At 40.5% G+C, this 14109-nt stretch overlaps 1 protein-coding gene across 1 annotated transcript; it reads left to right on the forward strand.

The window, feature by feature from the left end:
* The first annotated feature begins 1692 nt into the window (after nt 1-1692).
* emilin3a (elastin microfibril interfacer 3a) lies at nt 1693-5861 on the forward strand. Its single transcript, XM_042224311.1, has 4 exons — nt 1693-2058; nt 2191-2310; nt 2411-2928; nt 3146-5861. Exons 1-4 carry the CDS (start codon nt 1898-1900, stop codon nt 5104-5106), a joined length of 2760 nt encoding a protein of 919 aa, XP_042080245.1. The 5' UTR covers nt 1693-1897; the 3' UTR covers nt 5107-5861.
* Nucleotides 5862-14109: the final 8248 nt, after the last annotated feature.

Here is a 14109-nt window from a genome sequence, read left to right on the forward strand (position 1 = left end):
TCTTTTCATTCATGTTATGAAAGTCATCCTGGCAGTTCTTGTATAATTTTGCCAACAAACAGCAGTAAAAACATAAGAAAAAGTTAAATTTTTTTCTTTGTAAATGAATGAGGTATGAAGCTAATACTGCAAAGTGGCAGAACTGAAATACGAGCCTAAAAAAATACTTAGTTTACCTCCAATGTTTGTACAATACTTTCCATGTTATATGGCTTTATGCAACTAAAATGTTGCTTCATATAACCAGAAAGTGGAAAGTGTCCTAGCTGTGGTGCAATGGAGCTCCCGGGCGTGTTTCTGTACCCAGGGCGGTGAACTTAAACTGGACAAGAGCCGTGTTGTGCATGAATGTGTGGAATTGTGGGGCCTAGCACTCAGTCATGGGTGTGTGCTGTCAAAGCCTTTAACACAGGGCATTTGTTTCTGTTTGTTCCCCTTTCTGGAGGTTTGCTGTTAAATGAAGGCTCAGACCGTGTCAACGTGTATGTGTGAAGTCAGGGAGGCCAAGATGTGTCACCTCATATACTGTCAGGTCGTCACATAACCTCAACACTATCATCACAGCTCGGCTGTTCCAGTGAGAAAATGTGTGTGTCATCCCATTTGGGGCTCATAAAATATTGATAGCACATATTTAAGATTAATTTTTTATGTTAGCATCAAGCTAAAAGGTCAAACATTTCCTGGTTTCAGCCTCTGAATGTGAGAATTTTCTACTTCATTACTTCTACTTCATGTTACACTGTGTTATATATTATGACAAATTACTAGCTAACTGGATTTACTTGAATGTTTTCATATTATCTAACATTGCTGTATGCTGGATGCAAAGACTATATCTGATATATTCTTCACATAGCGAGTGATACTGGTGTTGTCAGCTCATATCAGGCTATTGGCAAATAGGATGACATTTACTGATACCAGAAGCTGATTTTTTTATTTTTGTGTCACATCAATTTTACATTGGCTAAAAGAGCAAAGAAAATGAAAGAAAGGGCTATCTCTCTGGGGTGATGTAAACAAATAACTGGAAAAAAAATTGGATAAAAAATGGCAGCTATGAACACATGATATACAATCAAATTTTACATTTATTAAAAATCTATAAATCAAATCTATAGCAATAGTTACACATCAAATCAAATCCATTCGAAGACCTTCTAAACATTAATATTAGAATAAGCAGTAAGTCTGTCTCTTGACTGCTTCTTACTTACAGCAGTGAAGGCATGTTTTCTTATTTAGTTTTTATATTAAAACAAGGCTTTTACCCTGAACATGATGTTCTTGTTTTGTTTTTTCTACATAGAATGTTTATGCATGTCTTTCTTACTTTATATTCTAAAGGGTGAATAACAAAGCTGGGTACTATACTCGTTGGAGGTGATGCAGCGTTTCCTCTCTGGTTTGCCGTGATGTCACTAAAGGAAAAAAGCTACTGAGAGCTCAGCTGCTGTTCTGGTTGGTGAAAGCAGCTTCCAGAATTGTCATATATTAAAATTATATAGATAACAACCACAAAAGAGTCACAGGTGGGACATTAACCGGGGAGATGATGGGTTTTTCCCTCCTGTGTTGTCAATAGGGTGTTACTTTGAGGAGGCTGAGTGGGAGGAGATATGCAGATGGAGCCGGTGGAGCCTTTTTAGTGGCGTCTGTAGTCCCCCCCCCAAACTCACAGTGGACTTTTGTCACGGGAGTCCACTACAACCACAGCCAGCATCAGCACTCACAGGGTGGCATTTTGCTGTATAACCTAGAAATTCAAGTCTTTTTACAAGCAAGTGGAGAATATTTGAATATTAGTGGCCTCTGCTGTCCCTTGATAAAGGAATACTTTTTTCTGTTTTCAGTTTGAAGAGTTTTTTCACTCAGCTTTTCACTGGACACGTGAATGCTCAGGATGCTTTTCTCAGGCGTTTTGAGCCTTTTTGTCTTCATGGCACTATTTTCATCACTTGTTGAAACCAAGATCTACAGACCATTTGAATTTCACCAGTATAAACCTGGGCTTGGTGAACACTACAGCCAAGGAAAACCCACCAGCAGGCACAAGTAAGTGCTGTTTCTCTCCATCTCTGTCATGCACATCACCACGTCAGATAATTCAGTGACAAATCTTGTAATTTTTTAAAAATTGTATCTGAGCAAGTTTTTTTCTTTCCTCTTTGATTTCCACTCTGAAAGGAACCACTGTGCCTACGTCACTGAAAAGACAGTGCCCTTCACCATACAGGATGGAGCAGCACCGTATGTAAAAGCCGAGTACAACAAGTGTTCACTGGGCCGCAAATGCCCAGCTCTTTTGTGAGTAAACGCTACTCGTGTGAAAGATTTTAATTCAGGTCGCTTCACAGTACAAAACACTGAATTTATGTTTTTAACCCATTACTGCTGCTCCCTGCAGGTATCGCCTAATGTACAAGCCACTTTACAAGGTGGCACATAAAACCGTCACAGAGCTGGAGTGGCGTTGTTGCCCTGGGTACTCTGGTTATGGATGTATGGAGGGACATCCAGTTTATCAACACCCTATGAAAATGATGCCACCATTCAAGGGCCCACCAATGAGAGAGTCCCAGTTTAAGGGGCCCCCTAGCAAAGTCCCGATGTTCAAGGGCCCACATGTTAACACTGCTGTGAAAGCCAGCCCATGGAGTCATCCCAAAGGCCCTCCTACTGGCAGTTTTAACCCCTTCCCAATGCATCCCTTTGGGCCTTCGAGGTCCTCCTCCTACCCAGACATCCCCTTCCAGCCTTATCCATCAGAATCAGAGCCAGCTCCAGAGCATGAAGAGCCACATTACACAGAGACCAACCATGAACATGAACATGAGAATAGCCAAGCACCTGAGGAATTTATACCTGAAGAAATCCCCTCTCCTCCCCCCTCTGGTGGTGAACAGCCTGTGGGACAGACCACGGGTATGTCCCCATTTTTAAACTGTCCAATAAAGCTAACTGGGTTTTAAAAGTGATGTACCTGAATTTACTTTCTTTTCTTTTTAAGTAAAAGAACAACAAATTCTTAACAAGTTCTTAAATTGAACTAGATTCAAAATGCAGTCACATCAAAGCATAGTGTTTGGGATTTCTTTACTGTGTTTGTCCCCCTTTTAATAGCATCTCTTTATCTCTTCAGGCCAGGCTCTTGACAGCGAGACGGAGGAGCGAATATATCATATGGAAGAGGATGTGCGGCGTCTAAACCAGGGTCTAGAGACTTTGAGGGTAACTGTGAATGGGCTAGAGGAAAGCCTGCGAACCTCACTCAGAGAGGATGCTAACAGGATGCTGTCAGCTCTGCTCTCTGCTCCCCCTGGTACTGGTCCTGGTACTGTTCCTGTTCCCCCTCCAGATGTAGCCTCTCATCCATCCACCTTTGGGTTTGTAGAAATTCCTGGGGGAGACCTTGACACAGGAGATCTAGATGGTAGACATGTTGTTCCAGACCTCGCAGAACTGAATGAAAGGGTTGAAGAGCTTAGAAATGAGCTGCAAGCCAAGACAGCTGAGATTCAGGAACTCAAAGTGACAGTGATGAGGCATGATGAAGCACTGAAGAAGATTTCTAATAGAACAGGTATTAGAAATCTTTTGGTATCAAACTCCAATGGCAAGCTTGGAAGAGCTATGGAGAAACTGATGGATGCTAAATTAAGCACAGCCAGAACAGAAATTCTTGGCGGATTTGAGAAGCGCGTGGAGAGCGCAGAGGACCGATGCAAGGAGAAAGCTGGGGATGTGCACCGTCAGTGCCAGAAGCAGCAAAGTAAGCGGCAGGAGCAGATGGAGGATGCTCTACAGGAAAGCACCATCAACCTAAGAACAGAGCTGAGAAAGCTCCAAGCACAGATCAATGGTTGTAATGGTACTGAGAGCTGCTGTGGTAGGATGAGTGGACTTACAGAAAGGGTGCAGCTGCTGGAAAGGTCAATGGCAAGCCTCAACCAGTCCCAGGAGCATCTGAGAGTGGAGCTGGGTGGACACAAAGACCACATAGAAGGAATGCTGGAGGGGCGTCTGGCATATGTAGAGGCCAAGCTCAACCTGACTGGGGAGATCAAAAGTGAAGAATCTGGAAGGACAAGTGGTGTCCCAGACAGAGATGCGACTGGACATGCTTTGGAGGCCAAAATGGAGGTTAAGTTGAAGAATCTGGAGTGTCGTTTACTAACAGCTTTGGAGGAGCTGGGTAATGCAACTGCTCTGGAGGATCACATTGTTCCCACTCTGGAGACAGAGCTGGAGTCACTCCGAGGCAGACTGGAGGTGGATGTGGACAGAATGCAAAAGCACCTCAACAATTTGGAAATGCTCTGCACCACTTCATGTCCCTCACCTCAAACAGTTACCATCCAAGGAGACTCTGCTGCGCCAAGTGAAAACCTGGCTTTGGAGCAGAATCTGAAGGAGGTACTGGATATGCAAGGCGACCAGTTGAACACACTCAATGTTACACTGCAGAACATGCTAAAGCGTCTGACCCTCAGGGAGCAGCAGGAACAAGCAGAGCAAGATTCTTCCATCCAGGGTGAGCTAACAATCCTCAAATTCAATGTGCGCTCAGTTAACCACACCCTAAGAGGACTCCAGGATTCCCTGGGGACAGTGGTCCACCAGGTTGGTGAAGCCAACAGTTCTTGGCATCAAAGAGAGACTCGTCTGGCCCAGCAGATAAAGGGCGTGGTGCAGCTGGTTGGACATCAGGCTTCCATGCTTGGGGCCGGTGAGCGCAGACTGACCCGGCTTAAAGGTGAGCTGCAGGAGATGAAGAGACGGCTAGCTGAAGAGGTACGGGGGTGCCGCAGATCAGCTATGGTGGTCCAAAAGGAGGTAACTGAAGTTGGTGGGCGGGTTGCCAGCGTAGAGGACCAGTGTAAGGGCTTAAACTACTTGGCAGACGACCTGGAGAGAATCAGGGAGGAGCTGGAGAGACAGTCAAATGGTCTCCTACTGCAAGTCAGTGGAACTCTCTCTAGCCATGCACAGCAGCTGTCTGAGCTGAAAGGTGAACTGAAAAACTGCACCTCCAAGGCAGAGCCAACAGAGCAGAGTTTAGAGGCTGCAGAGACACGAGGGGATACCTTCGCTCTGAATTAGTTTACTTCATATGGACAATGAATTATAAAACGGCGAAGAGTAAATATTTTGCAGGCGTAAAGGGGTTCCACTAAGCCCATTATTATACAGTTTTTACAATGCAAAGGTTTCGAATGTGCACTGAAATAATGATGTTTTGTCAGCTTACAAAAGGAAAAAACCAAAAGGCAGCTAACTTCAACCGCACTCACAACTGAATCTTGAAATCTAATCATGGTGGTGCTAAGAATAATCAGAGCCTGAGTGATTGAGTGAGAGATAAACAACTGCACCTGTGTTACTCTAAAGCTTTTAAGAAATCATAAATGAACAGTCATTTAATAATGTTTACATGATGAAGTTTTTGTATTGTTTTTTCTTATATTTAGTGTAGATGTAATGTTTTTATATGGCTCTGGCTTTTGAGCATTAGTCTATATTCTTACTGCAGTCCTGCATGAAAAGTATGTAAAGTTTAATTTTTAAGTTTTTCAATACAGACAATTCAATAAAAAATGATTTGATCTTCATGTTCTCTTTTCTATGTTAACTTAGCAGTCAAAGGACTTTTTACTACAAGTCAAATTCACTCATTCCTGCACACAATATAAACGTATATAGCACTTAAATATATATGCTTTTAAGCATTTTCTAACTATCACACACACACACAGATCCACTCAGAGGCAATGTTGTGTTTGGTATTTTACCCAGGGACACTTCAGCACAGACACTAGAGGAACACTGGAGAAACCAAAAGTAAGCGTGAAAAACAAACAAATAGTTAATTAACTAAAATTAGAGCTAATTAGAACTTGATCAGTTTCAACAAACATGCACCAAGTACTTTTGTATTGTACTACTGTATGTAATCTATCCATCCATCAAAATACTTTATTTCATATCTCAGTCTAGCACCATATAATGCAAATGTAACACTGTGGTGTGTGCTCCAAAATATTTACACAACTCCCTAAAAGGAACTAAAAATTAGGATGAATTGAATCTTATTATGATTTCCCTTGCTAGTGTTCCATCCATCCATCCTTCCATTCATTCTTTTCCAATTATACACTTCATAAGCATGTTTGGACTGTGGGAGAAAGCCTGATTACCCTGAGGCAAAGGGTGAACCCGCACAGTCCACACAGAAAGGTCCCAGTCTTCAAACTCGAAACCCTTCCTCCTGCTGCCACCGAAGGCAAGCTGTAACTCTGCTATAGTTCTGTAGTCATGTTTCACTCTGCAGTGAAAAGTGTTGGTGCAGAGGAGTGAGGACACCACAAGAGGGCAATAGAGAAGCATTAATAGACTCAACTGAAAAGTGCAGGGAGCATTGAAGTATGAGTGTAAATGATGTCTCCCTTCCAAAAAATTAAGTTCGCAGGGACAGGCCGTGCTTGCCAGAGGAAAATTACAAATTTGCATTATAGCCAAGGTGATGGAGAAAGACAGCCAAAGAGCCCTTTAGTGCAGCAGAAGCAGCCTACATCTCATTCTCTCTCTAGGCTACAAATTTACCAGCCCAGTTTTCTGAGCGCAGTCCTCATTGGGCAGTTACAATGGGGCGAAAGGTGACCTTGCTAATAACCTTCCCCTGTTAGTTCCTGTTTCCCCATCGAACAAACAACCATTAAAATGACAGCTACGTGGGAGATGAGCCCACTGCTGTGAGAAAACTTTTTAGCCCGAGACACGTGGTGAATAATAATGATGGAAAATGCCACGGAGGGAAGGAGGGCAGACGGAAGAGATAGACACCAAATTTATGTCTGCTGAGAAGATGAGCGATGGAGCAATCTCAAGACCAATATACACCTCGATAATAATGATGCAGGTCTGCACATGCATATTGAGGAAGTGAGGGGGAGAGATGTCCACGGCTTACAGAAGCAACTGCTGCATATAACTGCCCAAAAACCATTAAAAAAAAGTATTAAACTATTCTGTCTCTGCTAGACTACAAATCCCACATTATCTTTTCTTAGTTTGAGTGTACGTATTTTTATTATTCTTGCAGTGCCTCCACGTTCATACAAACCCAGACAACAACACATTAATCATGTTTGTTTCCAACTAGACACTTGGACAGAAAGGGCAGCCAGGACTCTGGCGAATTTGTCCCCTCTGACTCTCTTCACTGCTCACTCATGGATCCGATTCAGAGTTACATTTCCTGCACAACTCGCAAACAGCGCCTGGCCAAAGGAAGCTCCAAAATCACAAAAGGCAAAGCTTTGGCACAGACACAGAGGACAAAGGATACAGAGTAAAAAGGGGGGCACACTGGAGGAAAATGTGAATCATCTGATAAAATGTCCTCTGTAGAAGTTTAAGGTGAGAGGAGAGATTTTGTCCCCATTATAATGATGGCCAGAGAACAGACAGGGTTGATTACAGCTGGCTCAGAAGCAAGGAAGCCCAGGAGAGGCTTACCTTAAATCAAGGTCTCAGGGCTACTTAGTAATAAGCTTCAGGATTTGGCATTCTCCAGGAAGCACTACTGGGTGTTTTGGGGTGTATAGCTGAAAAGTTATTGGTGAAAAGTTTTACTATCATAAAAATCAGGTTAAACAACAATAGATCCAAGTTGTTTGTACTTGGTTTGTGTGCAGATGCCTACAATTAAAATAAAATTAACCATCATTAGTTTTGAAAATGCAAAATGAGGTCAAACTTTCTACCAGGAGGAATAACATATATATTGAGAGACAAACTTTAAATGACAAGAGTGGCAATGTGAAACGTTTGCAATGACACTAGAGAAACCTGCTCTCCCTAAGGAGTCCCACCTGACGCCAGTGACTCCCATTACAAATACCCTGCATGATTCCAATTAAACAAATTGAATGACAACAGTAAAAGCCACTCAAGGAAAGTGAAGAAGGTTTATCATTCTGGAAAAAGAAAAAGAGGAAGTGAGGGGAAAAAAGCAGGACAGGGGTGAGCAGATAATAACATTTAAATCTAAATCTAATTAAATATAAATAAAAAATAATCTATTAGTCTAGGCTTAACTATGGGGGAGAAATTGCATAACGTTATATCTTTTCCTTACTTGACATTTAACATTAATGAACTGGTAAAGCACCCTGGTGTGTCCAGCTCGATGTGATCGAGTCAAGTGCGACTCCAGGAGTCTACAGCAGTCAAGTTACTGAGTAACAATCAGACTGAAGAAATGTGGAAGCCCACCAGGATCAGTGAGTCGTTACATTAATAACACATCGTAAACAGTCATCTCTGTCTTGGGCATTGTTACCAAAATAAAAATGGTTTTTGGAATGGAATTTTTGCTTAGGCCCTCAACTGACTCACCAGTATCTCCATTGGGGACGACAACAAATTATGAAATCAAAATGTGGGGACAATGTTTAAACTTTAAATTCTGGCTATAAAAAGTCAGTCAGAATAACTGTTTAATGTACTTTTTGAATTGACACATGGATTAAAATTGACACAGGAAAAGGATAGCAGAAGGTAAATGAATTCGTACCTGTGGACTGCAGATCGTTCCATAAACATGAAGATTTAATGAGGAAGAAGTGCATAAAGGTCTTCCACATATGAACTATAGATCGTGAGATTTAATAATTTATGGAATGTGCACCGGAGGTCAGGAGCATCAAGGTCGCACAAAACTAAACTCTATACATTTAAAGACCTCTTTTATTCAACACATGGTATTTTATGGTTCCCTGACATATATCCTTCAGTCCTGGATTTAATTTGGATATTATTTTTGTTCATGAAGTACTAAAATTGGTTTTAGCTTCATTACACCAATGTCACGTAAAATCAGTATTCAGTTTACTAATTACATTAATAAAAAAAAATAGAGGGCAGAAATGTTCTTCAAAAAGTTACTTTTACTTTCTTACTTTGAGTACATTTCTGAGGTTGTACTTTTTCACTTTCACTTGAGTAAAAAAGTTGTTTCAGTACTTCAACTTATAAAGGAGTATTTTTAACACTAGTATCTGTACTTCTACCTAAGTACAGCCCTGATCATACATTAGAACTGTGATGCTCATATTAAACATTACCAAAGGTTCAACAAAAGTAAGTCAAAACTGCTCTAAATGCTCTACAAATCTGAAGAAAGTTGGCTTAAAGGTTGAGGAACTCAATGCATGAGCTGAAGGGTTGCAGCAAGGTTACAATATCTTAGAGTGGCATGAACTATGTCAGGATGTGATCTGTGGCTTAATCAAAGCTACAATACTTTAGTCCAAGATAAATATATAAAGCTGGAATTGAGGACAAGAGGTTCCTACCATCCTGCAGTGCAGTTGTTAGCACTGTTGGCTCATAGCAAGAAGGTCTTCAAATCTATTCCAATCCACTGGCCAGCTGGGGCTTTTCTGTGTGGAGTGCATGGTCTTCCTGTGTCTGCATGTTTTTTCTCTGAGTACTCCGGCTTCCTCCCACAGTCCAGAAATGCATGTTAGATTAATTGACATTTCTAAATTATCTGTAGGTGTGAATGTGAATGGTTGTCTGCTTCTGTGTTAGCAACAGATTGGTCATCTGCCCTTGGTGTACCCCACCTCTTGCCCTGTGATAGCTGAGATAAGCTCCAGCCCATCTGTGACCCTGAATTAAATGAGTGAAAGAAGATGGATGGATTTTATAAGTAGCAATTATATTTTTTTAATGATAAGAATCGGGCCTATCTATAACCATAATGGACCGAAAGGCATTTCACATTTTTTCAACAACATTTACCTTCCCGGTCAGTCATGTACAGTTTAATCTTCCTTGAGATCACAATGAACAGAACCATTTAAACAGGGATTTCCAATTTAAATGAGAATGTTGGTACTAAGATGATGTGTTTACTTCAGTCAGTATAGTATAGGCTCCTTAAGTAAGTGGAAAAACTGAATGAGAAGACCTTTGTACGTGCAACCCATCAATTTTCACATTTTTATTATATCAGATTTAGCTGATGTTTTTTCCTTCTGTAAAACACATTAAAATCAATCAGTCTCTTACAAATGGGGGCGGGGCTTGTATTTAGAGCTGCTGGACAATTAGGATTCACTATGTAGACACATTATGTGCCATTAGGCAAGCAACGATAACAGCTATCAAACATCAACGTTATTTTTGCGTTGCTTGTTATGCTCAGTTTGCACTTAGCGTTCATCTCCTGCATATTTATTGAGATCAATATGTTTCCTCTTCTTAAGAACCTCCATTACCATCAAAACAAAATTTTTTGCAAGGGTCATGATAAAAATCTAGAGTCACTGATGTTTCTCTCACATCTATTATTGTATTTAAGAATAGACTTATTTAACAGAAACTTAATGTCAAGTGAAATGTTTATTTTTAACAAACATGTAAAAACATAATGAAACAAAACTGATGAAAGTTTGTATTAGTTAAATGAATTGTGTCATTCATGCACCCACCTAAAGACTGAAGCATTTGTACCAACGGTAGCCCACCTATTCTGCTGAATGCTGTGCCTGCACACCCGTGATCTGTCTTTTATGCACAGTTCCTCGTTCCTCCCTAAATGCTGTTTCCTCTCCCCTTTTTGGGTATTTCTGCATTTAGTTTTTATTTAATACTTGAAGACTCACTAACTTGGTCACTTATTACCATTTGATCTCTTTGCATTAAGAAACTCGAGTTTCTGTTGCAGTATACTTTGGGTCTTAATCCATTTGCACTGTGAAGCAGTGTCCACTCAGTTTTGCAGCATTTGGCTGAATCTGAGCAGAGACTACAGCTCTGTGCACTTCAGAGTCCTTCCTGCTATTTCTAGCAGCAGTCACATCATCAATAAACACCAGTGACCCGGTTCCACTGGCAGCCATACATGCCCATGCCATAACATTGCCTCCAACATGTTTGACAGATAATGTGACAGATAGCATGGTATGCTTCAGAACATGAGCTGTTTCTCTTCTTCTTCATACTTTTCTCTTTCCAGTTGATACAAGAACATCTTGAATTAATTGGTCCGAAGATTTTTTTTTAGAACCTTCTTATTCTTAAGTGTAACCAGTGGTTTGTAGTTTGTTGTAAATTCACTTGATTGCAGACCTTAATAATGATACTCCTACCTTAACAAGACTGTTCTTGACTTAGATGGTACAAAGGTTTTTTTTCTTAACAATAGAAACAATTCTGCAATCATTCCCTTTAGTTGTCATATGTGGTCTTTTTAGAACTTTTAGTGTTGCTGAGCTGAGCAGAGCTGAGCAGTGCTTCTTCATCAACAGTATACCACGTTGTTGATTCGGCCACTACTGGTTTTGTCGTCTATCTGATAGTTTTGTTTTGTTTCTTCAGCCTAGTCATGGCCTCCACCACTTGCATCAACATCTCTTCACAGTAAATCATCATCATCATGCTGCAGTCTCAAAGTGATGCCTGAAAAGTGATAAACAAATAAACATTGCATGTTTACTTGTATTCTGGTATCGATTACAGACCGTTTCATCTTATCCTTTACTTCTTCCTGTCAGGTTGAAGTTATTTAACATGTCAGTGCTGTTTTGCAGCTCAAAATAAATGCCTCAGAGTGCATCAAATGTTCTCTTCTGACTCAGGCTGCTGTGACCAGGACAATGTGGTCTCAGCATTCTCTGTCTCGCTGTCCCTCAGGCAGGTAGAAATGACCCTAAAGCTGCAATTTAATCCTCAACACGAAAACAGACACATGATTGAAAATCAACTAAAGCACCAGCTTATGCTTATGGCATTGTTAGTAATAGAGTAGGATCCAACATGGCTATGAATGGGTATTAAACATACTTATTTGCTTTTTTGTTTTTATCTCTTTCCAAGGTCGTTGCTTTGGAACGAAAAGCAGTCCTCTAGTAGATATTGGGGAATCAGCTGTTATGTAATTTATTCTTTCATTTCTTTTTTTCTGGCAATAAAATTAAATCATTTGATACTCTTATTATTTTCTCTTTTTCGAGAACATCTCAGTCTAGAATGAAGCATCCAATAATCAGACTGACAGCTATGTGAAAAGGAAGAAAAAAGGACTTTTTTTATATTAAAAGCTGTTTGCTTCCCTTCGTTCAAATTATTTATTGGTAAAAAGCAGACCAATTTCCTGCAGCACCAATTAATCACATTGTAGGGCCTTATCAGATAATTCTGTACCCTGAAGCTTTCTAATCCATGCTCTTAAAAGGGCTGAGGGTTGGCCTCTGCTCTCAGTCAACTGCCACTGCTAACAAGAGCTGGAAGATTTAAGCATCTTCCAGGAAGAGAAACGTATGAAAAACAAATGATTTGTAGCCACTTTTAAGCAATATTGTCAGAGTGGTAAATTGATATTTATTTCATGTGTCAGATTTAATGTTGGTTACGTCTTTTCTGACTTTGGTGGGTAACCTTTACTTTTAAAAAACAAATGGAAATAAGAATTCCTTTGTTGATCGCTGTAGGAAAACTCATTCCCTGCATTAACCGATGCTAGACATTAGGAGGAGTAGGGCCTGGGGAGCAACTCCAGCTGTAAGGCAGTGCCTTGTTCAAGGGCACAGTGATGTGAGTATTTACTCAGCATGCTTTGATGCTGGAAGGAAACACAAGCACAAACATATCATGAAAATGCCACACATAACCACTGAGCCACCACACTGCTAAATATGTGATAAAATACAGTTAGAACTTGAGCCGTTCACCAAAGACAAAGTTCAATTTAACAGCTATCTTATGTAATAAACAACAACCTTCCAAAAAAACGTTTCATTAAAAAAGCTTTTTTTAAGTGAGTTAAGATGTCATATAAAAGGATATTTCTCTGACCTACATGGAAATAAATGGTGAAGTATCACTTTCCCACATCACAGCAATACATTTCATTTCAGCGGTCAAGGTCATTTTAATAAGCTTAATGTTGACTTTCCTGAAGCAATACCGATGTGTCTCCTTGGAGGATAAGTCAGAGTCAATCTAGGAACCCATCGGCTATCGTCTGCAGACTCAGCCTCAGGGAACAATCACCAATTTTTTTTTTTATTTTTTTTTATTTTTTTAAGCTGTCAGTGTAGGAAGTGGATGTCCCGGCCAAAACTTTCTGTTTTGGCTAAATCAAATAAAAAGCAAACTCATCATCAGAGAATATTGCATGTTTTGGAGACTGCAGTTTGACAAACAAAGTTCCTCATTTTCTCTTCATGTAAACTGTTTACTAGGAGTAAACAAAGTCGTCTCAAACATCACAGGTTAAAAGAACACGGAGTACAAACTGAGACCACGTAGGCTTTCCAGTACCAAAACTTTTGTTTCTTATCTATATTCCTAATCATACACAGAAATTTAGTAATTGAGATTAACTCTGTCCAAGAAAGGTCTGTCAATTTCAGTTATGGTCTGCTATGTGCGTCCAACCAACTATTTTCTTCCTATTATCCAAAGTCTGGTAATGCTGGCAGCAGTCGGGGAAGGATATTCCAGAACTCCTTTCCTCCAGCTTTTCCAGTTTTTCTTGAGGGATTCTGAGGGATTCCCAGACCTGATGCTTCCAACACCTTCTCAGCCTAGCCTGGAGTCTCCTCCCAACTGATAGTGTCCAATTAAACCTCCAAGGGGAGCTGCTCAGGACAAATCCTGATGAGACACCAAAACTACCTCCTTTTGATGCAAAGGAGCAGAAGTTCTACTTCTTGATGTCAGTGCTCCTCAATCTATCTCTAAAGGAGAGGCCAGCCACCTTACATTGGAAACTAATCATTTTTTTTGGCTCACTTTCTAGCTCAGATATATTTTTACATTCTGGTACAACACCTTACAGGCTGCAATGCAGGGTGGAGTAATCCACCGTTTTTCAGCAGAGGACCATTGACTCAGACTCTCATTCCACACATTCGCCTGAGAACCCACTCAGAGCGTGCTGAAAGTCATGTTTTGATGGACCCAATCAAACCTCATCATCTGCAAAAAGCACAGATGTAATTCTGAGATTCCAAAAAAACAGTACTCATTTTGCTTTCCCAGTAGTACTATTCAGGAGGATTTAATGAGAATTTAATAGAATAAATTCTC

Source organism: Haplochromis burtoni, unplaced genomic scaffold, assembly GCF_018398535.1.
Source record: "Haplochromis burtoni strain Fernald_Lab_line unplaced genomic scaffold, NCSU_Asbu1 Contig_134, whole genome shotgun sequence".
NCBI classification, from domain to species: Eukaryota; Metazoa; Chordata; class Actinopteri; order Cichliformes; family Cichlidae; genus Haplochromis; species Haplochromis burtoni.